The sequence below is a fragment of the Neopelma chrysocephalum genome, unplaced genomic scaffold (assembly GCF_003984885.1).
Source record: "Neopelma chrysocephalum unplaced genomic scaffold, ASM398488v2 Primary Assembly neopelma1_77, whole genome shotgun sequence".
NCBI lineage: Eukaryota > Metazoa > Chordata > Aves > Passeriformes > Pipridae > Neopelma > Neopelma chrysocephalum.
The window spans coordinates 2357139-2382044 of NW_020897738.1; the positions used below are offsets into that span (position 1 = coordinate 2357139).

Consider the following 24906-nt stretch of genomic DNA (forward strand, 5'->3'; position numbering starts at 1 on the left):
CCAGGAAGTCTCGCGAGATCTCGGTGCACCCGCGGGACTTGAGGGGGATGGAGGCCCGTCGGGTCATGAGGGGCCGCGCGGCGCGACGTCTCGCGAGATCTCGTGGGGCAGGCGGTGATCGAGGGTGAAGCTGCTCGTCCGGTCCCGAGATGACAGATATCGCGAGATCTCAGCGCGCCTGCCAGCCTGAGGGGCTGGGCAGAGCGAAATCTCGCGAGATCTCTAGGCTCCCCCGCTGTGAGGGGAATGGAGGCTCCTCGGGTCGTGAGGGGCCGAGCGGCGCCAAGTCTCGCGAGATCTCCAGCAATGGCTGACCGTGCGGCCCTGAGAGAGAGCAGCGAGAAGGAGCCTCCGAACTTGCCCTGCGCCCTCCGTATCCCCTCACAGTCCCCCTACCCCTCGTAACCACACCAGGGAGGTGTCTCCCAGCGCCCTCAGTGAGGCTCAGACCCCCGTCACACCCTCCGGTGCTCAAGTAGCTCTGCCCGCCTTGCAGGTGTAGGAGTTCCTTTAAGGCAGCACCAGAACAGCGGGAAAGGCAGAAAGGCAGCGAAAATCCTCAAAAACCGCTTGCTGAGGCCGGGATTTGTATGCACAAACCTCCAACAAAGGTAGGGTTAGATACACTAAGACAGGAATGTTTATTGGGAGTGGATACAAAGAGCAGGAGGGAACAAGAAAACACTTTCACCTCACGGATTTCACTCCCTGCCCAGGTACACACCCGAGTTCAGTCTGCTCACACAAGAGGGACATACATAGTTTTATAGGGCAAGGGTATAGAGCCAGCTCTGTAAGCCAACAAAGAATTGTTACTTTATATAAACCCTCCAAGACTAAACAAGCAGTTCAATAATTTCTTGGGAGGAAAAAAAGCATATCTATCAGATACAGATGGAAAGATCACACCCATCTCATGTGGGTGATTGTACCCAAAATAACCCATCTCGTGTTAGTGCTCAACTCACTGTATTTGGTATTTTAAAAAGATAAAGCCAAGTAATTTTTTTTTAACAAAAGCTCCTTCAAACACCTTCTAAAAAAAACTCAACGCAGAGTTACGTTATTTTTGCACCTAAATTTTGTGTGTTTAGAGGTTTTGCTGCTTTTTGTCTCATGAAGCTGCAGAAGTGTTTCCAAATTCCTGGAGAGGCTGCTGTCCTTTCCTTTAGGAGTTTTTCTGTGGAATTTTGATTGTCACCTAGAAGAAAAAAAAGAAGAAAAAGTCACAAGTGATTCTTTCTTTAGACTGTTCAGGGGTAGTCACTGGAGAGGCAGGAGAGAACCAGAGGACAGGGAGAGGTCTGGAGACTGGGAAGGCTCAGGGAGAGGGGGAGTCTCCAGGTCTGGGTCACAGTTCTGCTCCAATTTGCTTTCAAGCACCAGAAGGAAGAATTGCAGCTCTCAGCCCAGCCCACACCAACAGGCACGGGTACAACTTGGAGCTCCAGCAGAGGGTTGGGCATGCCTTGGGCACAGGGATACTCACATTTTTCACCTCCAAATAGGCATCCAGTCCATATTCCCCCAGCTCTCGCCCGTTCCCAGAGGCCTTGTAGCCCCCAAAGGGGGCCTGGGCACCAAACACGTTGTAGCAGTTGATCCTGGAACGGAAACCAAGGGTTAAACACCTGGAGCTCAGGAATTCTTCATGGAAGAGCCCTTTGGCAGCACATGGACAGCTGATCTGTTTGCAACAGAGGAAGGGAGGAGTTTCTCTGCAGGATTTGTGTGTTTGCCAGTTCTCTCAGGCAACAGAATTAATCCTGAAACCTTATCACACAGAACATCATGGAATCCGTTACCATCTCTCATTGTCCCAGTGCTGCCCTCAGAGCTCAGGTACCAGAAGCACCCACTTGTTCCCTCAGTATCAATTAAAACAAAGTAAAAAATAAAGACAGTGAGATCCTGGATCTCCAAAATCTTGTGCTAGAGCAGGAAACTGGTGTTGTAGTGCTGGCTTTGGCACAGGCTCAGGAGAGAGCAGAACATCCTCTGCAGCAGCCACGTCCCTGCCCAGTGATCCCATCACTGCTGGCACTCAGAGCCTGCAGCACTGGATTGCTTCTGCCCCATCCCATTCCTTAATTCACAGTGGGAGCATGGAAACTTAATATAAATCATAGAATCATGGAATGGTTTGGGTTGGAAGGGACCTTAAAGCTCATCCAGATCTACCTGCTGCCATGGGCAGGGACACCTTCCACTAGCCCAGGTTGCTCCAGCCCCATCCAACCTGGCCTTAGACACTTCCAGGGATGGGGCAGCCACAGCTTCTCTGGGAATTCCATCCCAGCCCATCACCACCCTCACAGGGAAGAATTCCTTCCCAATATCCCGTCTAACTCTGCCCTCTGGCAGTGGGAAGCCATTCCCCCTTGTCCTGTCCCTGCAGGCCCTTGTCCAAAGTCCCTCTCCAGTTCTCTCGGAGCCCCTTTAGGCACTGGAAGGGGCTCTGAGGTCTCCCTGGAGCCTTCTCCTCTCCAGGCTGAACAATCCCACCTCTCTCAGCCTGGCTCTGGAGCAGAGGGGCTCCAGCCTAAATAAACTTCCAACCTAAATATATATATATGTATTATATATATATATATATAAAATTTTACCAACAGTTACCATCACAACTGAAGTCTGACACAACATTCAGTGAAGTACATGTAAAATTGGATCTAAAGGAGGGACAGGCTATCAAAGAATGAGCCCAGTGAGCCCTGGCAGCACACAGGGAAGCTCCCAGCAGCTCTGGGAGGAGGCAGAGGGAGCTCACCAGACTGTGCCAGCCCGCAGGCTCTGGGACACATAGTTGGCCTTGTCCAGGTCCCTGGTGAACACGGCGGCTGCCAGCCCATACTTGGAATCATTTGCTCTCTCAATGACCTCCTCGATGGTTTTGAACTTCAGGATCTGCATGACCGGCCCAAAGATCTGCAACATCCAAACAGAGCAGGTGGAAATCTCTGTGGAGGTAGATAAGCAGACACCTCCTGACTGCAGCCTCAAGCTTTCTGGGTCTGTGCACAGCACCTACATTCTGCTTTTTATCCTACAGGTCCAGACTTTTCATATGGCAAATGAGGAAAATCAGGCACCTTTGGAGGGAAATAACAAATACTGGTTATTTTCCTTCCACATTTGTTGCCTCAGGTACATTCAATCTCCCTCTGGACAAGTCTAAAGTATGAATCATTACCAATCTAACAATTTGCTTTGTGTCAATACTTGTATTTGACTAGAAACACGTGTTCCTGATCTCAACATTTAAACAAAACCAAACCAAACCAAACAAACACGAAAAAATACTTTAACAACATTAAAGGCTTAGAAACTCGGGGTCACGTGGGTGATGTGGGAGCTGTGTATGGGTGTAAGAAGTCACACAGGACATGAAATTCAAATATCACTTCCCCTATTCTGCAGGCGCCAGGATGTAATCGGGAGGGAAGATAATTCTAGGAAGAGTTTCACAGCTCATGAACACCCAGTGCCTGTAAACCTGTGGGTTTTTTTGCATCAGAGGGGGCAAAGTGACCACGAGTGAGAAGGTGAGGGCCAGGGAGGTGCTGCAGGACTCACCTCCTCCCTGGCAATGGTCATGTTGTCCTGCACATTCCCAAAGACCGTGGGCTGGATGAAGTAGCCCCTGTCGGCAGCAGCGTTGCCACCACACAGCAGTTTGGCTCCCTCACGCTTCCCAGTGCTGATGTAACCCAGGATCTTCTTGAACTGCTCTTCATCCACCTGTGAGCCATGAGGACATACATCAGCTCCACCTCCACCGGGGGGAAAGTAGATTCCGCTCCCACCTGCTGTGCTCCAGCAGTTCCCAATCTCAGCAGAGTGCCCAGCCAGCTTCAAAGGGAGCGTTTGTAAATGCCAGCGTCAAGTGGAGGTTATGGAATCATCAGAATGGTTGATTAACCTTTCCCCCCTGCACAAGCAAGGAGATCATGGGACAGTTCAAAGGAGGTTAATCAAGAGACTGAAGGATAATTCCATTCTAATCTAGTGACACACTATGGCTCAGGATTGGGACTATTCCATGAGGTAACAGCTGAGGGCATTTCCTGCTCTTACCTGAGGCCCCTGCTCAGTTTTAAAGTCGAAAGGGTTTCCGACCACCCTGGCCTTGGCCTTCTCAACACTCCTCTCCACAAACTCATTGTAAATGTCCTCCTGGACGTACGTGCGGGACCCGGCACAGCAGCACTGCCCTTGGTTGAAGAACAGGGCGAAGTGGGCTTGATCCACTGCCCAGTCCACTAAGAGTGGGGAGAGGAGAGAAAACAAATCAGCAAATAAACCCAACCAGAGTCAGAAGGTGACTTCTTCAGAACAATTATCACAGAGACTGATGGGGGTAAAACGTCCTGTCAGTTGGCAGCGTTTTCCATGCTTTGGTGTGGCAGAAGTTACATACATATTTCATTCATATGAGGGTCTATTAAGGCACCCCATACTAGACAAAAATACCTAATCTGAGGCAAATTACAGTCCTAATTTGAATTTATCAGGTATTAAGGACAAATTTTTTTAGATCCAGAAGAATTTCCTTCCTCGCTGCCATATAAAAGCACATTTGTTGGTTCATCAAGACCAAAAATGAGACTGTATGCAAGGGAAGAGGGAACCAGGACTTCTTAAGTGTAGGGAAGAGTGGTGTGCTCCAAGAGAAACAGAAATTAAACCAAAAATGGAGCAAAGACCAGGGGAAGATACTGAAATGACAGGTTGTTGACAACTGAACTTCACAGCACTGGGAAGAAAAAGTGGGAGTGGAGCAGTGCTGATACTCTGGGTGAGACCAGTCCAGGGGTATCAGGGCTGGACAGCAGAGGTTTCCTCTCCTTTCCCCTCCAGATCTGCCTGCAGAAAGTCAAGGTAAAAGGCACAGATCAAACTTTACACAGGAGAGACTCACTGTCTGCATCAGACATGATGATATTGGGGCTCTTCCCTCCAAGCTCCAGGGTCACCCTCTTCAGGTTACTCTCTGCTGCAGCTTTCTGGATCAGGTGCCCAACCTGCAGGAGAGCAGAACAAGGGCTGGAATTAACTCCTCCATCAGCAAAGCCTGGCAGGGCACTGGGTTTACACCTCAGTCAGCACTTCAGTAATAATCCCCTCATTGTCAGGGCCGTAAGGCTGCCCAGTTTCACCTCCAGTAAGAAGCAGCTTAAGGGAAACAATGGGAAATATTCTAAAGAACAAAATAAGAATAAAAGAGTCTTATGTCATGCAAAAATAAATGTCACACCCTGGAATCAGCTGTGGTTTTTAAAATGAGATGTAAAAGGCAAAGCACCTCCAGTATTTTAAACAGAAAAGGCAAACACCTCCAGTGTTTTATACAGCAATAGTGTTCCAGCAGTGAGATATTCCCTGCATCCCAAGGGCTGGAAGGTTGAGGTGCTCCCTTACCTCTGTGGAGCCAGTGAAAGCCACTTTATCAATGTCCATGTGGGAGGAGATGGCAGCCCCTGCTGTGGGCCCATAGCCAGGGATGATGTTCACCACTCCTGGTGGGAATCCAGCCTGACAATTCCCAGGATACAGCAACATTATTCCTCTTACAAATCAAGGATTTCACCTCCACTCCTCTGTTAGTGACCCTCAGTCAGCCTCCCACCAGGAACAGAGCATTTCCACTTCACTTTCACTTTGGGAAATTAAAATTGGTTTGGGATTTTAATGCTCAGTTTGCAATGACCAGGACAACTCCTCTCCCCACCCACATCCCAAGCACAGTTTGGATCTACATATACACACATATATATATATATATATATATGTTCACTTTCTAATCACCCTGGAGTTCATTATTTAACTGAACCTCAAAGAGTCCTTCCCTAATCAACATCTACATTCTCTGCATACACATTTATAAGGACAAAAGGGGTTGGTTTCTTTTGCTAAATCAATGCTAAGAGACCTAAGACAGTCCAGCCTCTCAGCAGAGCAGACAGCCTCTCCCTGTTCCTGTCACATCCCAGTGTGGGTGGATCTCTCCCCACTCCAGCAGGAGATGGAAGCCTGGCCTTGGCACTCACCTCTTTGATCAGACTGGCCACGTAGAGGCCACTCAGGGGGGTTTGCTCTGCCACCTTCATCACCACCACGTTCCCAGTGGCCAGGGCAGGCCCCAGTTTCCAGGCTTGCATCAACAGTGGGAAGTTCCACTGAAAAACAAGGAGGGATTTGCTGGTCCGAACTGGAAAGGTTCTGATTATTCAGTAAGTACCCAGTGAGCTTCACTCAAATCAGCACCTGTGGAAGCAGTCCTGGATCTTCCCAGAGCTGCTCTTCAATCTTTGCCTCCTTTTCAAGCACTGTAGGAAAACTGTATTCCAAAGTGTGAGCTGTAAAACCCCAGCTTTTTGGGGGAATAATTTTTACCATAGCCGTTAAATGTTCTTTTGGGGCATTTTGAAACAGAGCCTGTTTATAATGACCAGGCAGCACATACAGACCAAGGAGGTGTTTATGTGCAGCTCTTGCTCAATGCAAGTATGAAGGACATGCAAATACAGCACACAAAAATCAGACCCTGGCTGCTCCCACAGAGAGGTAACACTATCCATGGCTCACTGTACAAATGTGTTTGCTGCTTATTGTTGACAAACCACCCTGTTACTGAAATAACATCACACACAGAAAGCTGATTTTTGCCCTCGAGCTCTATTGTCTCATCACATGGAATTTTGGGTTTGATTCTAGGTAGTAGTTTAAACTTAATTGTGGTTCTGAGCTAGGTAACTGCTATAAAGGGGGTTAAATCCTTTTTTAAATTTTTTTTAATCAGCAGATACAAAGTAAATGTTACTCAGAGCCCATGAAATCAACTCCCAGAGTGAAGGAAGAGCCCTCCCAGCTGGTGCAAGCAGAGCTTTGTTTACCACAGGGAGGAAGCAGTGGTGCAGCAACAGATAGTAACTTCTTTGTAACACTGAATTCTTGAAATGCTGCAGGAACTGCTGTTACATTTTACTTACCGGGATTATCTGTCCACAAACTCCCACTGGCTCATGTCTCGTGTAGCAGAAGAAGTCTCCGTCTAAGGGGATGGTTTTCCCATGGAATTTATCTGACCAGCCTGCACAGTATCTGGAGACAATAATGTTTTGGTCACTGAATTTAAAACAAGCAGTCATTACAAAATAACAAGTGTCCTGTCAACAGAAAACAAGAGCAACTTCCTCCAGCTATTTGCTTCCTTCTCATTTTCAGTCACTTCCTAAAACACACCACAGTGCAAATATTTCCCAAAAAGGGGATGTTAAGGGTGGCCAGTAAACACAAATATTTGTGTCTTCCACTTCTGCCAGCACTTTGCACAACATAAATTCTGTCATTCCTGTGCTGTTAACGGATCACCACCATTAGTGTGAGACCTATACATGAGACAAATGTACAGTTAACAAACCTTTGGAAAGCCACATGAATTACAGCAAAAGGTAAAGCCAAGGTGTCTGACACTCTGCTATGGGCCAGATGAAACCACCAGTCAGCTCCAGACCCCACAACCCCTGAATGGGAGGGACCTGGTCCTGCCCCTGCAGAGGTTTGTCTGCCACGGGCCAGCTGTAGCTGTCACCTCACACCCACCTGAGACACTTGACCACCATGTCCAGATCCACCAGGTAGGAGATGGCGTAGGGTTTGCCATTGTCCAGAGTCTCCAGAGCCTGTGAAACACAACAACAGGTGAGGGGGGAAACTCAAGTGTACAGTTTGACTCAGTTTGTAATTTGCAGTCTGAATCTGTTCTGCATGTTGGCCTTTTGCTTCCAGCTTCCCAAAAGTACCTCCCCACCCTTTGCAGCCCTGTCCCAGCCTGAGCTGTGGGTGAAGCCCCCGGGACACCCCATGGACACCAACTCCTGTGGGCAGAGCTGGGTCACGGAGCACAACACTCACCGCCAGGTAGGCCCGGTCCCGCTCAATCAGGTCGGCGAGGCGGTGCAGCAGCTTCCCCCGCTGGGAAGCATCCATCCTCCTCCAGGGAGAGCCCAGCTGGAACGCTGCCTTGGCTGCCTTCACTGCCTTGTCCACATCTGCCTGTGGAGGAGGCCAGGAAGAGGATGAGAAAGGAATAACCAGCCCACTGTCTCTCTCTCTCTCTCTCAAAATCCACTCTCCAGGAGAAAACAACCCCTAGCCAGAGTGGCTGCTTGTGCCAGGCTTTTTGGGGACAAGAGCCTGCAGCTTTGGCAGCTGCCCCACTGCAAGACACCATCAGCACATGGGCCACAGCCCCTGGGTTTGCCCTGGGACCACCAGCCCAGGCAGCACTGCAGCAACACAGCCTCAGCACAAACACTGCACTGGAGCCCACACAGCTTTCCCAGCCAGTCTGTATCCATGGGGAAGAGGGAAGAGGATTTGTAGTGCAACAGCTGTGCAGCCACCACCTCCACCCTCACTCACACTGTTAGTTCAACTACGGGGAGTGCAAACACCATTAAGTTATTTCTGCAGTGTCACCTGCTGAGTTAATATTTGCATCCTAGAACCAGGTAGGGAAAAAGCTCTGGAAGTGTGCTTTTGACACTCTTCAGGATTCAGTCTAGAGTTTTTCCTCGATCAGAGATCTCTGATCCATCATTTTGTCCTGTCAGGCACTAATTGGTTTCTGGTTGGTTCTCTGTCCTGGCTTGCTGGAATGGTCTCGCCAGGACAAGCCAGGCTGCCACGGAGAACAAACAACAAAGGGTTTCCCTCACTCACCTCTCCCTTGGGGAACTCAAACAAGTTTCCAGACTGTAGGAAGAACCCAAAATTGCTGGGAAACGCCATCTCAGCTCTGCCACAAACTCTTAGCAGGGCCTTGCATAAGGCAGGGGATGATTATGTGACTATTCCCCACCAGTTCTTTTTTTAATTTTTTAATTTCCTAGGGCTGGGATTGGTCTTCCACTGCAGCAGAAAGGGGCTGTGAGGGGAATCCTGACCTTCTATGTCTTCTCTCACTGTGACTCTGTGTCACACTGCCAGCACAGCACCCACAGGACCACAGAGGTGTCCGCCTTCATCCCTGCCCATCCCAGCAACCTCTGCCCAGGACTGCTCCCAAACCTCCCAACTCTGGCTCCACTGCACACTACATCTGTTCCTCTCTGCCCTTCCCAGTCCCAGCTTGGTGCTGGGAAGGGCAAATCCAGGTTCTGTTGAGAGCAGCAGTCAAGGAAGAACACAAGCAGCATTTGATGAGGTATTTGCATACAGAGCCCTTGTGGAGCTGCCCAGGTGAGAGGGGAGGTGGTGCCTTCCTCTGCAACCCCCCTGGACCTGCTCACACAGAAAACAAACCCATCTCACCCAAACCACACTCACCTTATCGCCCTCAGCCACCTGGCAGATGACTTCCCCCGTGGCTGGATTGATGGTGGGGAAGGTTTTCTTGCTGACAGCATCGTGCCATTCGTTATTTATGAAAATCTGCAAAGGAAAAGCCAAGCAGAGCTAAGGCTTCGAGCCAGAGCCCAGTGAAATCTGGGGGAGCTTTGTTTGATGGCAGCTGAGGAGGCTTTAATTAAAAGGGCTTAACTTGACTTGTGTGGGCTCCAAACCTGCACCAATATGAAGGAGATATTTTAGCCTAAAAGCACACAACAAAAGACACAGCCTCGAGTTAATCAAAGAAATCACAGCTCAGCAAAGAGCACGAGAATTGGAAGCAGTTCCCATCTTGGGAAAACCTTGCAAGACCTGGAAGCCTGGCTGGAGGTGTGCAGGGATACTGGGAAACTCAGGAGACTGAGCAGTGGGAAAATGCTTTAGGCACAGACATAGAGTTATTCGATTTTGTACAGAGCACTACAGTTTTTGCAGCATTTCTTACAGTCTTAAGGGTCTTTTCCAACTTAAATGATTCTATTATTTCCCAGATTAACTGATTTTAGGCTCCCATGCACTGTTCTGAAACGGAACCAGGTGCCAAGAACAGCTTTTCACCAATTCTTTCTTTCTTTCTTTCAAAGGGTGAATTTGTTTTTCCAGGTCCACAACAGGAGTGCGAGTGCAAAGATCGCGGTGCTCGCCCAGAACTCGCCGAGCATTCGGCCAACCACCGCCAGCCTGGTCACGGCCACCGGGGAGGAGTGGAATTCCTTGGGAGAGGAATGCTGCCTTCCCCAGGACCCCGCACAGGTGATCTCACAGCGTTTGCCCTTCAACAAGGGTCTGATCTCTGCAGATAACCAGCACCCAGCCAGGCACCTTCCCCTCCTCATTCCCATTCCCAGAGTTTCCTCCTTTTCCCGATGCTGAGCCCACCGGGGGATGGGGACAGAGCCCGATGGTGGCGGGACACACATCCTGAACCCCACAGGGCACCCAGGGAGCTTTTCCAGTGGGGTTTTCCCGCAGCACAAGGTTTCGGGCCCAAATCTCCGGGAGCTCCAGCGCTCCCAGCGTTCCACCGGGATGTCCCAGCCCCGCACACGGACAGGGGAGCCCCGGACCCGGCGGCCCAGCCCGGCTGAGCCGGGACCAGCGCGGCCCCAGCACGACCCTACCTTGTTGAAGGCGATGTCGGGACGCGGGTTGGGCGCCGGGATCGGGGAGGCGGCGGCGGCCGAGAAGGGCGCCCGGAGCTGGGCCGGGCAGAGCCGGGAGCTGCGCACCAGCGCCCGCAACATGCTGAGCTGAGCCGAGCTGAGCTGGGCTGGGCCGGGCCGGGCCGGGCCCCGCTCCTCGGGGCGGCCCCGCTCCGCCCCGCCCCGCCCACCTCGGCACGGCTCGGCCCACGGGGCTGGGTCCCGCACGGCTCGGCTCGGTGCTGCCTACAACTGACTTGGCGTGACTTGGTTCGGATGGAATCGTCTCGATCCAGCTCGGTGCGCGCAGCGCAGTTTGGCTCAGCTCGGCTCAGCACGGTCCCGTTTGGATCAGCTTAGCGTGGCTCAGCAGGACTCAGCTGGGCTCAGCTGGGCTCAGCACCGTTCGGGTCAGTCCAGCCCAGCTCAGTTCAGTTCAAATGAGGCTTGGTTTGGTGCACCGGGGATGCCTCATCAGTGTCCAGCAGCCACACTGCCCCGTCCCTGCCCCTGTCTCTGCCAATGTCCCTGCCCAGGGAACTTAGTGCAGGAAACGATTAAGAAAAAGGCAGAGAAAAAAAACCCAAAAACATCTCCCTTGTGCTGGTTACTTTTGTGGGAAAGTACTGTGATGAGGGAAAAGTTGGGGACCTGGACCATGGATGTGCCACCACTACCATGCACACGGGAATCCAAAACAGAAGCTCCTGTGTGTCTGGCAGTGGGACAAAACCAGTCAAGTGCTTTCACAACAGGGACGTTACTCAGTGCATACAAATGAGAGGCTTTGTAAAATCGCTCCCAACAATGGCTGAAGGCCTTTTTTTCTTGTTTGCTTAAGAAGCCTTGTGCAACTTCAGCCTCCCGAGTGCAGGTTCACGAGCAGGGAATGGGGGTGTGCTCACGTTATCATCACCATCACTAAGGAAGCCACAGACTAAAAACATCAAGAGTTTTTAACCTCCCAAAGAAACCTGTGGTATTACCCTGTGTCTGACTGCACTTTTTTGGCTTCTTCAGTGAGGGGTCTCTGAAAGGTCACAGGGATGGCTCTGGTTTATAAAAGGGGCCACAAAAATTGTGGGATATGTCAGTTCAGATATAGTTTCCCCCAGTATCCCGGAAGACCCAGGGTGCTGAAAGTCTTGCTGGAGGTTCTTGCATCTGCGGTTCTCCAGGCATTTCCCTCGGGAGGAGAATCTCAGCTCTGCTGTGCAGGGAGGAACCACAGAGCCCAGAGATGCAAAATGCCTGCCCAAGGTTATCCAGCAGGACTCAGATTAGGTCGTGTGTATCCTGGATCAGCCGAAAAGAAATCCTCTTGGGCAGGATCTCCTCTCTCATCCCTGTCCCCCTGTATCCCCTGAAGAGTGACCGATTCCCTTCACTGCTCCAGACAGCAGGTCGTGGGCAGCCCTTTAGGAGATGGCACTTGCAAGGACCACTTGTTCCAACATGTTCTCCCTGCTGTTACAGACCTGCACGTGTTAAACCACTGTGGGAGACGCCAGACAGACCTGTTTTACCTGCAGAGATGTGCCTGTGTCTCCCAGAGGGAGCAGGTCAGGCTGTGTATCCACAGGGCACGTCACGGAGCTGAGCTCCAGCTCAGGGCTAAGCCCCCATGTGTGTCCTGCTGATCCCGCGGTGGAAAATGGATGACATTGAACATTAGCCTTGTGTTAATGCTCCTCTTGAGCCCCGTTCCTTCCCCGGGGCTTGGCAGACAGACCCAGCAGCACTAACCCACCTCGATGGCAGACCCAGCTCTGAGCCCTGCAGGGGCTGTGATTGAGCCTGAAAGATGAGATGGTGGGAGGTGCAGAAGCCAAGTGCCTGCTTGGAAACCATCCCAAGTGCCTGGGCTGGGCAGATCCAGGCTCAGATACAGGCTCCCACCTTCTTCCACAGCAGAGCCAAGTGCCTGAGGTTGAGGTGGAATTTCACCCCAGAGCCTGGGAGACTTCAAAGCTCAGGTTACCAGCTTCCCTCCACTCCATGGTCCTGGTGTTGGGCAGCCAGCATGGCCACCCCAGGGCTCCTTGAAGCACCCCTTGTGTCCTTGAGAGCAGGGATGTGGTGCCCACCCATGGCAGGTGGATGTGGCCTTGTGAAAGTGGGCTGTGAGGCTGTGCCCATGCTGGAGGAGCTGGAGAATCCAAAGAACTGTGCCCATCACTTTAATATTGAACTAATACCACACATAAAGAACCTGGAATTACCATGATTGTACCCACAGTTCTCCCCTTGCTCTGGCCTCCCTGAAGTACTGAAATCCCCCATTGATCTAGACTGCATCCTCTATGATCCCCAAAGAGACCCAGAGAGACCCACTGCAGTCATGGGACAATGGAGTCCTCCCAGTTCCAGGGGCCAGGCACTGTCTCAGCTCCAGAGTCTCCCCTGAATCCAGAGTCCTTGAGGTCATTCCCGACCAACTCTCCCTGCTGCAGGACTGACTCTCTGCAGCCTCATGGTCCAAGGATGGATTTTGCCCCATATTGAGCTGGACAATAAAGGCACTGAGCACAGATAACAACAAACAGCACTGGAATTGGGAAGCTCACAGGCTGCCCTTAGCACAAGGGCCTCTCCTGTGCCAGAGTGGATGGTTTAGTTTTCCATCCGAGGCTCCAAAGGACTGTGACCCTCACGGGACCCTCAGCCAGATGTGGAGCTCAGGTCCAAGGGAAGCACTGGACTGGGATCTGCACTGTGGAGATGTTCTGCTCCAGAGATCTGTGGAAGAGTGAGATCAGAGCCCAGTTGGGCACAGAAAGGACTGCAGGACCAGGGCAGGATGGCAGGGAGTGCCCTGGGAACACAGTGCTGGGGAAACATCCTCCTGGGAGCCCCACAGGACAAATCACCCCTCATGCTCACAGGCCCCATGCTGCAGTGGGGTGGAGGAGGCCCCAGTAGGGAGGGGGTTCCCTGTGTTGCTTTTTTGGGTCAGGGAAGGCTCAAGCATTAGGTGTCTGCTCACCTGGCTGCCCTGATCCATGGCCTGTACAGCCACCAGAGCCTCTGCTTTGGTCCTGGCATGCTCTGTCTGGGGGAAGAGTATTATTATTATTATTATTATTATTATTATTATTATTATTATTATTATTATTAAGACACATTAGGTGGTCTGGTGACCCTGATGCCCCTCTGATAGCCAGTCTGAGGGAGAAACTGAACTCCTCTGGAGAGGATCTCCCTGGAGAACTGTGGGGACGGGCAACCTTTGGGACCAGCAGGCAAAGTCTGCTGGCTCCTGGTGTGGGATGGGGCAGGATCAGCTGAGATCCTGCCCTGTTCAGCCAGGAGTGCTTCAGCCAAGGGCTGTCAAGCTCCCAGGAATAAACCCCTCCCAGCAGTGCCAGCTGGCACAGAGCAGCCTTGCCCATGCCCTTGGCCCTTGCCCAGCCCAGGAGCACTGTGGCAGTTCCAGGCCAGGAATATTTGGCTGTTTAACCCTTCTCTGCATTATCTTTCTGCTGCAGGCAGCAAGACTCCTCCCCTGGCTTTCACAACAGACTTCCACAGCAAAGGTTGGCAGTGCAGGGACGATGCCAAGGGAAAGAGCAGTGGGATGGATGGGGACATGGCAGGGATGAGGGGGCTCCGTGGTCCCATACACAAGGAGCAGTGTCTCCACAAGCCCCAGGCATGGAGTAGAGAGAGTGTGACAGTTCTGATGTTTGGAGACTTGGTAAAAATGAGTGTTTCTAAGAAGGGTGAGGAGATCTGCTCATCCCAGCACTCCCAAATTCCCCAGAACTGCTGCTTCCCTGCCCTTCCCACCTTCCCAGCAGATCAGCTGCTAAGCACCCTGAAACACTGGGGTTTGCTGGTTTCTGCCAGAGCACAAGGAAATGCTGTGGAAGGGCAGAACAACAGATAGGATATGTTTTGGCAGCTAAAAGGCAGTTAAGTAACCCATTAGAATTTGATAATGCCACTAGAATAGTTGAGAGTATAATCTCAGTGGCAGCCCAAGGGTGGGGATGTTTGCTTTCGTTCACACTGAATGAGAGTTGTGGAGGTACAAGCAGCTCCCTGCCCCTCTGAGGGACCTCCCAAGGAAGCACCAGAGGGACACTATGAAGGGAATTAGCTCACTCTTTCCCACAGAGAGTCAGCAGCGAGGCCTCCCTGATCAGGGACAGGGAACGAGCAGCCATCTCCTCCCAGGACTGGCAGGTTGCAAAGCCCAAGCCCAGCCAAGCTCTGGACACACCATCAGCACTGATGGCAGGACTTGGTGGAGCAGCACCAGTAATTACAGCTGGGCTGGCATTAATCTGCTCCCCTTGGAAGGGAGTTCCCGCTTCTGAAATCACTGTTTCCCAGGATATGAACTCTGTTACAGCCATGGGAACCCAGCCCCCTTCCTCCAAGCCACTGGATTCTGTGAGTGCCAAATGTCTGATGTAATCAGGAGAGCAAGGGCAGAGGCCACGATCCCCACCCTGGGGCAGGTGCAGCAGAGCAGCTCCAGGGGGGAAGATCTCACCTGCAGTTCTGGCACAGCACGTGGAGTCCATCTGGGCTGGGAACTCAGAAAGCCCCGCTGTATTTTCCAGCTTGCAGTGAAGATCCTGGGCCATCCCCAACAGGCTGGTGGGACGAGTGACCAGGGGAACCTTGGGCACAGGACGTGGCCAGGTGCTGTAACTCCTGCTGGGAAATGGCCCTTGCCCAGCCCAGGTGCTGGAATGTCGTGCGAGCAGCTTTGTGGGGGGGAGGCTCTCAAACACACGGAATCCTTCCTTTATGGCAAACTCCCAAGCCAGCTCAGCCACAAACTCTGCATCCTGAGGGCTGCTGTCACCTGGGGCTGGGCTCCCTGGGGACAAGAAAGCAGGACTTGTTTCAAAGAGCCATTTCTTATGTAGTCACATCCCAAACAGCACCATGTGCCCTCGTCTAGGCCAGCCCACAAAACCCTCTCAAAGGGATGTGAAAATAACATCCCGTTTTTCTCTGCTAAGGGCTCCAAGGCCAGAACTGATGTGTGCAGATGAACAGCACGAGAGTTCCTCTCTGTTCCCAAGCCCTTGGAGGAGGCTGGTGCTGAGTTTGAAGGTCTGAGAGCTCCACCTGTAGGACACGGCTCTGGGCTCTCAACTGTGAAAGAGGAGACCTCACAGCAATCTATGATCCACACAAACAGGAGCAGACTGTGCTGGAGCAGGGAGGCAGCCCTGTGCTTTGCAGGACACTATTCCCATCCCTCTGGAACACACATCACTGGATGGCTGCTTCCCAGCCGCTCATCAGAGAAACAAATTCAGAGCCCTCATTTCCCACAAGAGCTCTGTGCTGGAAGTACAAGAGTGCCAGACATGCCACACTTTGCTGTAGCACTTGCAATTTCAGAGTTCTCGGGATTCCCAGCCCGGAGTGTCCAAACCCTGCTGGTCTGACCTCCCTGCTCAGAGGGGGAGCTCTCCCCAGAGCTGTGCTGTGCCTGTGCCCCGTGCAGGGCAGAGCTGCCCTGGCTGGGCTCCTCACCTGCCGCACAGTGCTGGTGCCGCCCCTGCAGCGCCACGGCCAGGCGGAAAAAGGCAAAGGCCATGTAGAAATTCCAGTTCTCCGGGAGCTCCACTCCCATGTGGCCGCAGTACATCTGGGAATACTCCTCTGCCGTGGGAACTCCCAGCTGCCTCAAATCACACTTCCTCAAGCCTGGAAGGTGTGAAAGGGTAACAGTGAGTCAGCTGACAGTGAGGAGCTCACAGCTCCCTAGAGATGCCATGATGCCTGCGGCAGAGCCAAGCAGCTTCCATGAAGGCACCTGCACCCATCCAGGACCTGCACTGGCTTTGCCCCTCTCTGTACCTCTCCGAGCACTAAAGTGAGGTGGCAGGAAGTAGGCCATGCAGCTATTCGCCAAATCAGAGAAGGGATCTCCTAGAGCTGCAAACTTCCAGCCAAGGACAGCAAGGACTTCTGGCCTGTCTGGATGAAAGACCAGGTGGTTCATCCTGTATCAGACGGAAAAAGAGATCAGAAAAGTCTCCAGAGGGGGAAAAAAATCCCAATGCTCAGCAGCAGTAGGTGCTTTCCAGTGCTCTTCGCTCTCTTCAAAAATTGCCAAGTCCTTTGGGAGGCTGCACAAGTGGAACATTAGATTTCCACAAGCAGAGGACGGAGGTTACTCAGTAGTGAACTCCCTAGTTAATGATGAAATGAACTGTGCTTTGGAGAATGAAACCAAGTTAGTCAGAGCCTCAGATCATCAGCAGATGTTTCAGGACAGGCTAATCATAAACTGAAGCACACAAGTTACTGTCCCGGGGATGCTCTGGTCACTTTAAAGGCACGCAGCTACTGCTGACCCTGCTCTGCCATGTGCTGTAGATTCTGCACAGCCCTCACCAGTCTGAGCCCCAGGAGAGGGCAGGACTCCCCTAGGGAACAGCCACGGTGGGCAGCCACCCTTCCAGGGGCAGAGAGCTCCTGCAGCCTTGAGGGAAGGAGCCTTGGGTCAGACCTGGCATACGCCTCCAATGCAGCCCTATAGCCCTGGCAGGATCCAGCCAGGGGCTGGCAGCACAGAGGCATCACTCAGCACCCCTCCCCTCTGTCCCAGCCACCCCACTCTATGACTGCACCTGCAACACTGATAGGATTTGCCACCCAAACTCTTTCAGCACCAAATGGCATTAGCAAGAAGCACCAGGGCTGATTTCTGGGTATTGCAGAAACTGCTGATGATCCTCCAGTGTCACACCAGTGTTTGCAGCAGTTGGGTGAAGGTACTCTCTTTCTCATTCCCTGGGGGATGCTGAACCTGACCCAAGCCCAGCTTTTGGACTGCTCTGAAGCTGTTTGTGTGTCACTTCACACTCCCTGTCCCTCTCTCCTGCCTGGGATGTGCTCCAGGACAGTACCTGAAATCACCATGTACCAGTGTCGTCTTCTGAGACTCTGGAAAATGCAGAGGCAGCCACTGGATGAGTCTCTCCATCGCTGGGATAACGTGAGTTTCCACAGCTCGGTACTCTTTTGTCCAGGTCTCAACTTGCTGCTGAATGTAGTTACCTGGAACAGGGAAAAGGGACTGGCACAAAGAGGCTTCAAAAGGGATGCAGAAAAAGTCCAACAGCCAAGCAGAACTCAGTTCAGCACCCTGAGTTTAACTGCAATTTCCAGGGGTCTTGTACATTGTTAATTGGGCACTGGATTTAATATTCTGGTGGAAATAATCTGATCCTGGGCAAATCTGATCTCCACCAGATCCGGGAAGCTGAGCTGGCTCTGCAGAGGCACTGGAGGAGCTGAGGAGGTTTGGTCAGAGACGGCAGCAACCAAGTTCCTCCCGCAAATAAGTTACTCCATAGTGCAGCTTGTGTTCACGGCAGGAAGCTCTGGGAATTCCTCACAGGAAACACCGACTGGAGGATCTAAACAGCTCTCCAAACCCCACCACCACACCTGGGGATGCAGACACTGGGCTGCCCTTTCCCTTTCCCCACTGCCCCCAGTTTGGCCCATCCAGCCTATCCCTTGAAATGCTGAAACACAGGAGGAGATGGAGGATCCCTGGCCTCCTCTCACCGTGCTCCCCGAGGTCCTGCAGCCTGGCTGCCCTGAGGTCCACGCCGTGGATCCTGGCGAGGACGTGGCTCATGGCGCGGTACCGGGCCTGGCGCTGGCACGGCGGCAGCGCCGGCAGGGACACGTCGCGGTGGACATGGCCAGGGCAGAGGTCCATCACGTAGAAAGGTGAGCCAAGGGTGCTGGGGAAGCAAGGGGGGGACTGATGGGACTGAGTTCATCCAGCTACTGCCACCCCTGAAAGCTCACCCACCCCCTGAACATGGACAGGGGAAGAGCAGCCTCAGCAGCACCTGAGCACTCACCTGAGCCCTGCCCAGGCTGGTGTGTGGTGTCACAGGGCTGTGCCATGATCAGCCCTGGTCCCTCCAGCCCCTGGAAGCTGAGCTTGGAGGCTCCAGCAGAAGCCCTTTCCCTGCCTCCCTGCAGTGGGTGTGGAGCTGGGCTGTCAGGCTGCGCTCAAACACCAGGAATGCTGGACACACATTTAACTGCAGTGCAGAGACTGTTCCTGCAGCCAGCAGAGATCTGAGCTGCCTGCAGGCTATGAGGGGTGTCCTGGTCACAAATTTGCTGCTGTCATGGCTGTCTGAGGTCTGGCAGTTTGAAAAAACCCCTCTTCATTGCAAACCTGAGCACACTGAGTCAGCAGGAAGCCCTACAACATTGTTTTATAACTGCTTTTCAAAGGGAGCATTTTGATTAATTGCTAAAACAGGACACACCTAAACCAAGCCAAATAAAAGTGTTTCTGTCCTTTGAACCTCTAGAGGCTTCCCCAGCCCCAGACATGGCAAATGCTAACTACACCAGTGCACTCTGTGAGCTCTGGCTCCTTCTCTCCTCTCCTCATGTTTGGGGGAATTTGGGTGCAGTTGTCAAGCACAGAGCAAAAGCTGGGATCAGGAACAGGATCCCAGGGCCAGGTTTACCTGCTGTCCTCGCAGAGAGCAAGTACAGTGGGAACAGGAACACCAGCCTCAGAGAGAGCCTTCAGGAGCCTGCCAGGTGAGTCAGAGAGCTGGGTCAGCACAGGGAGGCAGGAGGGAATCAATACTGGAACACATCCTTGTAGGCAGACACACACATCAGGGTCCTGTGCTCAGTGTTAAATACACTACAATAACATGGTTGAGGTGGGGGAAAGAAGAGCACCCAAGCCTTCATATGGCCCACAATCCTGGGATCTGTCCAACACTTTGAAAAACAAGGGGAGATCACAAATGATCCCCCCTAAAAGTCCTGCAGCTCTGGTGCTGAGCACACCTTGCAGCAGGACCCCTCCCATGTGGGGCGTGGCTGCATCTCACCTGTATTCCCTTGGGACAGCAGGGCCTGAGGGACTGGGGCTGTCAGGAGGCTCCTTCTCCTTCTTCAGCACCAGCAAACGATCCCCAAACTTGACCAAAAAGCTCCGGGTGGACTCTCCATGGTCAAACTGCCGTAACTCCAGAGGGCCTGAGAGTTGGGAGGAGAGGGTCAGCACTTCTCCAGGTTTTACAGCCCCTTCCTGCACCTGGGTCTGAGATCCCACTCTGTGTCCCAAAACCCTGGGAGTAGCTCATAGAGGGCTTACAAGACAAGAATATTCCTGGCATCTCTTTGGCAACTTGTGCTCAACCCCCCCCCAAATGAGGATGTCCTAAAATGCTGTTTCCCATTTCTGGGAAACAGTGATGGATCACTGAAAGCTGGACGCCTGTACTGTTTGAAGATTAAGAGCCTTTCATTAATATTACTTTTCAATCCATCTGTCATATGTCTGGATATTCTGGCTCCAGAATATCCAGGCTTTCCAACTGAAGGGCCAAACCCACTGTGATACCTGTTGGGTGGGCACCCAGAACATTTCCGAGGTACTTTTGCAGCTGATCCTTTGGGATTTCCATGCCTGGTCTCACTGAGCAAGTATAGGGGACAAACCCTCGCAAAGGAAATCCCAGATGGGTTTCCAGCTCTTTGAGTGCTGCCTCTGGATCATCGACCTGAAAGCAGGAGGGAGAGAGAAACACTGGTGGAGGGTAAAATTTCCTGGGAAAGAAAGAGCCCTGCACAGTTGTGATGCATTTATCTTTGAGTCCAATGGCACTGATCCACTGACTCACAGCAATTCATGCGTCATTCCGTGATTCACTGACACACAGGAATTCACATGTCATTCCCTGCCAACATGGAGCTTCCCGCCTTGGTCTCTGTCCTGGACATGTACCTGTGATGGTGGCATAGGCACTGTGAGCCTGGGATAAGAGCTGGAATTCCCTATGTGCAGTCCAGGGGAGCAGAGTTCACTCCTCCCACCAGTCCCACTCTTGTCCTTCCCCCAGTGGTCCCCCCACCAAAGTAAAACCCCCCGTGCTCACTGTCTCCAAAGCCTGGGGGCAACCTGTCAGTCCCAGCTGGACTCCAAATCCATCCCCAAATCCTGCCCTGGATGAGTTCCTTTGTACCTTCACTGTTTTCATGCCAAGCTGGGCTGCTGCCTCCAGGTTGTGGCTGCTGCTGTCGAGGACAATGGATTCCTGGGGCTGGACACCCAAGCGCTCCAGGCACAGCCTGTAAATCCCGGGATTTGGCCGGCGAATTCCTTCCTGATGGGATTCCACCACCTACAGCAACACCAAATGGATTATGGATGAGCCTGCTGGGACCACAGACAGCTGTGCAGTGTTGGGAATGGAGATGGGAGGGTGGGAAATGGAAATGGAGGTGGGTGGGTGGGAAAGAGACTGACAGTCTAATTAACATGAAGGATAAAGGACATGGAACAAGGGCCTGCAGCTGGATGGGACGTGATTCCAGTGACTGTGTGGGTGCCAACTGCCTTGGCTGTGGCTCTTCAGCTCAAATCAGCTGAACAGGATCAGCCAGTCCTTGGATGGAAGATATCCAACGAGATGTCCCCATGTGGGAGACTCACTGGGTATCCCAGGCCAATTACTCAATGCTGTCCAAGGAAGCCTTGGATGGCAGCACCTTCCAAAGGCTCTGGAAAAGTGTCCCAACCACTGCACCCACCAACCACCCCAAACCAACCCTGACAGCAGCTAAAGTGTTCACCACAACCATCCACCCAAATCTGGATCAAAAAAGTGTTGAGTCAGTCTCTGAACCCCCATAACCATGAGCAATCCAAGCACTCTTTCCTCCCTGCTTTGATAACACTCCAGGAATAAAAATGAATCCACTGGATGGATATAAAGCCAACACTAATGGAAATCCACATTCAATTATTTTTTCCCCACTAATTGCTGTTGCCTGCTGTTCCAAAGCACCACACACGACATGGGCTGTGACATGGAGAGATTATTGAAGTGCTTTGAAACACCCTGTGATGACAATCACACAGACATCCCACCAGAGCATCACCCACTGCACCAGTGTCACCAGCAACACACAGAAAGCTGAGCCAATAACCGCATAACGTTGACAAGATGACTTTAAACAGTTCCAAGTTTTAAATGCATTAATATGACTCTTCCTTGCATATTTTGTTGTCTTAATCAAGGTTATAAAACAAGCTTCAAACTCCTGAAATTCAAAGATTTGAGCGGGGCACACAAAAAAAGTAAATTTTCTGTCATGCTGAGCCAAGTCCTCGTGTGCAAATGATGCCACTGGAACCAGCCTTGAGGTTCATAGAGAATCTTCTGTGTCATCTCTGCAAAGGTGAGGTGTGTTGGGAAGGAGGGCTCTGCTGGGAGAGGGGTCTGTGCTGGGAGAGGGGTCTCTTCCTGCTCCTCAGCTCACAGAGATTGGTATGTTGGGGTACTGGGCTTTTTTGTAGTGTAGGGGATGCTTTGCAATTCTTTGAAGAGTCCTTACTCTTTCAAAGCTTTTTTGTTTAAAGCAGGCAGGGGCACTGGGTAATAACATTTATTTTTGTATGGTTTTCCAGCTTCCAAGTCCTGTAATGAAATCACTGCCTGTGCCTGTTACACAGAGACTGTGGCTGTGTGGGCACTCTGATTTTCCAGAGTCACTCAGCCCCTCTCCAGGGCCCAGTCCCTCCAGTGAATGATGCCAGGAAAGGTTTTCCCAGGCTCTTACACTGCTCTCTATCTGCCTACACCTGCTGCTGGTGCTGCTCAGTTGGTACCTGCATGGAAAGAATTCCATTTTGAGACTGAGGAGCAGAGCCACATTTAGAATCCAGCAGAGCCACATTCAGGATCCATCCAGCCTTACCACGTCGAAGTGCCGTCGATCCAGGGCCAGGAACCTCCCTCCCTTCCCCAGGGATGAGCTGTTGCTGAGCAGAGCTGTCTTAAGCCCTTCTGCCCGGACACACTGAGCTGCTTCTGCCATTGTGGGGAGCTGTTTTATCATCTCAGCCCGGATTAAGTCCCAGAGAAAAGAGTCCACTGGAACACGGACATTTGCCTAAGAAACCAGAGAAACCCCAGGAATGATAATTAGCCATAAATGGGTTTTAAGCAGGGATGAAAATAAAAGTGGTTGGGTGGGTAGATTGCCTGATCACCTTATCTTGCTGTCCTACTTCCTCTGGCAGCAGGAGGCAGGCAGGGGATATCCCAGCTACATGGCTTTGCCCAAATAAACAAGTGTTCTCACATTACTGATTCTACAGGGGCAGCAGAGGAGATACAGGGCTGATTTTGGGAAAGGGAAATGCACTGGGACTGTGCCTGCCATGGGATCAAGGCAGGGTAGAGACAAACAGTGACTGGGGAGGAACCTGCATTTTACACTGAGCTGTTTCAAAAGGACGTTATTCCAAGAGGATTCTTGCTCTGTGTCCCTGGGGCTGTGGTGGAGGAGCTTCTACTGGTCTGAGAATCCTGCCTGGAGACTACAGTCTCCATCCCTCCTGTCCATGTATGAACTGACAGCCAAAGCCTCCCAGCTGCTTTCTGACTCTGATTTCTCACCTGGGCTGATCCAAGAGGTGTCTTGAAATCAGAAAGTTATGAAAGAAGCTGATGGAAATTAAGGGAAATTTATCTGCCTGCCCTGCCCGGGTACCAGGGTGATGGTGGCAGTCAAAATCTGCCCTGCTCAGACAGCAAGGCTTCCTAGATGGAAAATCCAGACCTTTCCAGCACAGGATTTCTCTTCCAAGCTCCTCTTTCCTCACTGAACCACCACAGCATCCTGTTTCCATGCAGCCAGGAAGCATAAGGAGAGGAGGAGGGGGGATTGGCTTACAATCTCAAAGCACTGCTGTCCCAATTCCTGCAGGAACTCCACAGCTGTCAGCTCTCCTCTGGAATACCTCCGGGAGGGACTGTTCTCCCCTCCAGACAGCAGGGCTTGCTGGATGGTGCCAGCTGGAATACAATTCTGGGCCTCCCAGTCTACAGGGAGAGAAGTGAAAAAGCCAGGGAAGAGCATGTAATGGCATCTTCAGAACTGGGAAATCAGCTTGGAACCCTCTGAGGTGGATCCATGGCCCATGAGGATGGATGTGCTGGACTGGGGGGATGGACCCAGCACACAGGGAAGGGTTTGGGCATTCCAAGAACTGCAGCACCTCATCTCTGGTTTTGGTGTGGTATCTTTGGAGGGTTCCTAAAGGTGCTCAAGGACTGCACCAACCTTGGGTGGTATCAGCTGGTGGCACTACAGGACAGTTTCGTTACCAAGTGGGTTCAGAGTGGGTACCTCTACAACTTGTGATGGCACAAAAGGTCCCATACTCATCATCTGGGGTGTCTCATGAGAACCAGGGGAGGGTCAGGTTGGATCTCAGGAAAAGGTTCTTCCCCCAGAGGGTGGCTGAGCACTGAACAGGCTCTCCAGGGAATGGTCACGCTCTCAAGGCTGCCAGAGCTCAAGGAGCATTTGGACAACACTCTGAGGGACAGGGTGGGATTGTTGGGGTGTCCTGGGCAGGACCAGGGGGTGGACTGGATGATCCCTGGTGGTCCCTCCCAACTGAGGACATCCCATGAGCTCAGGACTGGGAGCACACACCTGTGGCTGTGCTGTGGGGGTCTGGGAGCAGGACCCCGCTCTCCTCAAAGATCACAGCCCTGTAACGGCTCCACCCAGACCCCTGGCACCGGATCAGCCCCCGCGGGAGCTGCTGGATCCTGACACGGAGCAGGGCATGGGCAGAGCTCCTCAGGAACATCCTGAGACACAGGGGCTCCAGGGAAACTCAGAGCTGGCCTGGTCAGAGGAGAGAGAACAGGGCACAAATAGACAATTAGAGGGGTGAATGTTTATTCATGGAATCGTTAGGGTTAGAAGAGACATCCAAAATAAGTCCAACCTCTGACCAAACCCCACCAGCCCCACTAATCCATATGGCAAACTGCCACCTCCACTCGTGTTTTGGACACTCCCAGGGACGGGGACTTGGGGACTCCACCCTGGGCAGCCACTGAGGTATTCATTAATCACTGACACACTAATTGCTAATCAGTAATTGGAGCAGGTGGGGCTCCCAGGAAACAGGGGACAGGACAAAAGGAAGCGGCCTCAAGCTGCGCCAGGGGAGGTTCAGGTTGGACATCAGGTAGAATTTCCTCATGGAAAGGGTTGTCAGGTACTGGAAGGGGCTGCCCAGGGGGGTAGTGGAGTCCCCATCCCTGGAGGTGTCCAAGGAACGCCTGGACGTGGCACTCAGTGCTCTCCTGACAAGATGGTGCTGGATCCCAGGTCGGCCTCGATGCTCCCGGAGCTCTTTCCCACCCCAAATTCCCCGGAATTGCCCCCAGTCCCAGCCCCGCCGCCCCTCGGGCTCCCCCGTCTCGCGAGAACATACCCGCCTCTCGCGAGACCCCCCGCGGCCCCTCAGCCCCCCGCTCTCGCTCCGCTGGTGCCGGCGCGGCCCCGCCGCCGAGACGTCACGGCG

The 24906-nt window shown here is 52.4% G+C and overlaps 2 protein-coding genes and 2 long non-coding RNA genes across 6 annotated transcripts; 2 read left to right on the forward strand and 2 right to left on the reverse strand.

Moving 5' to 3' along the window:
* The first annotated feature begins 267 nt into the window (after positions 1 to 267).
* On the forward strand, positions 268 to 4760 carry LOC113970570. The gene is made up of 2 exons (XR_003535207.1): positions 268 to 611; positions 3418 to 4760. It is a non-coding gene; the product is annotated as an uncharacterized LOC113970570 (long non-coding RNA).
* ALDH2 (aldehyde dehydrogenase 2 family member) lies at positions 606 to 10705 on the reverse strand. Its single transcript, XM_027689660.1, has 13 exons — positions 10515 to 10705; positions 9331 to 9435; positions 7915 to 8055; positions 7603 to 7682; positions 6990 to 7101; positions 6048 to 6176; positions 5419 to 5532; positions 4919 to 5021; positions 4075 to 4259; positions 3574 to 3738; positions 2768 to 2925; positions 1490 to 1604; positions 606 to 1201 (listed from the first exon to the last, which is right to left on the reverse strand). The coding sequence occupies exons 1-13, from the start codon at positions 10635 to 10637 to the stop codon at positions 1169 to 1171; spliced, it is 1563 nt and encodes a 520-aa protein (XP_027545461.1). The 5' UTR covers positions 10638 to 10705; the 3' UTR covers positions 606 to 1168.
* A 2301-nt stretch (positions 10706 to 13006) lies between these two features.
* ACAD10 (acyl-CoA dehydrogenase family member 10) lies at positions 13007 to 24898 on the reverse strand. 3 transcript variants are annotated; one of them, XM_027689657.1, is made up of 15 exons: positions 24817 to 24898; positions 24021 to 24218; positions 23253 to 23401; positions 22272 to 22466; positions 20534 to 20692; positions 19912 to 20071; positions 19397 to 19544; positions 19019 to 19087; positions 18087 to 18268; positions 17420 to 17570; positions 16365 to 16510; positions 16038 to 16211; positions 15037 to 15369; positions 13522 to 13583; positions 13007 to 13274 (listed from the first exon to the last, which is right to left on the reverse strand). In XM_027689657.1, the coding sequence occupies exons 2-15, from the start codon at positions 24178 to 24180 to the stop codon at positions 13197 to 13199; spliced, it is 2166 nt and encodes a 721-aa protein (XP_027545458.1). In that variant the 5' UTR covers positions 24181 to 24218; positions 24817 to 24898; the 3' UTR covers positions 13007 to 13196. The 3 variants fall into 3 exon arrangements, with proteins under 3 accessions (XP_027545458.1, XP_027545457.1, XP_027545459.1); XM_027689656.1 differs by having other exon boundaries at positions 13522 to 13587; XM_027689658.1 differs by lacking the exon at positions 13522 to 13583.
* LOC113970571 lies at positions 18265 to 22177 on the forward strand. Its single transcript, XR_003535208.1, has 3 exons — positions 18265 to 19094; positions 21592 to 21752; positions 21982 to 22177. It is a non-coding gene; the product is annotated as an uncharacterized LOC113970571 (long non-coding RNA).
* Positions 24899 to 24906: the final 8 nt, after the last annotated feature.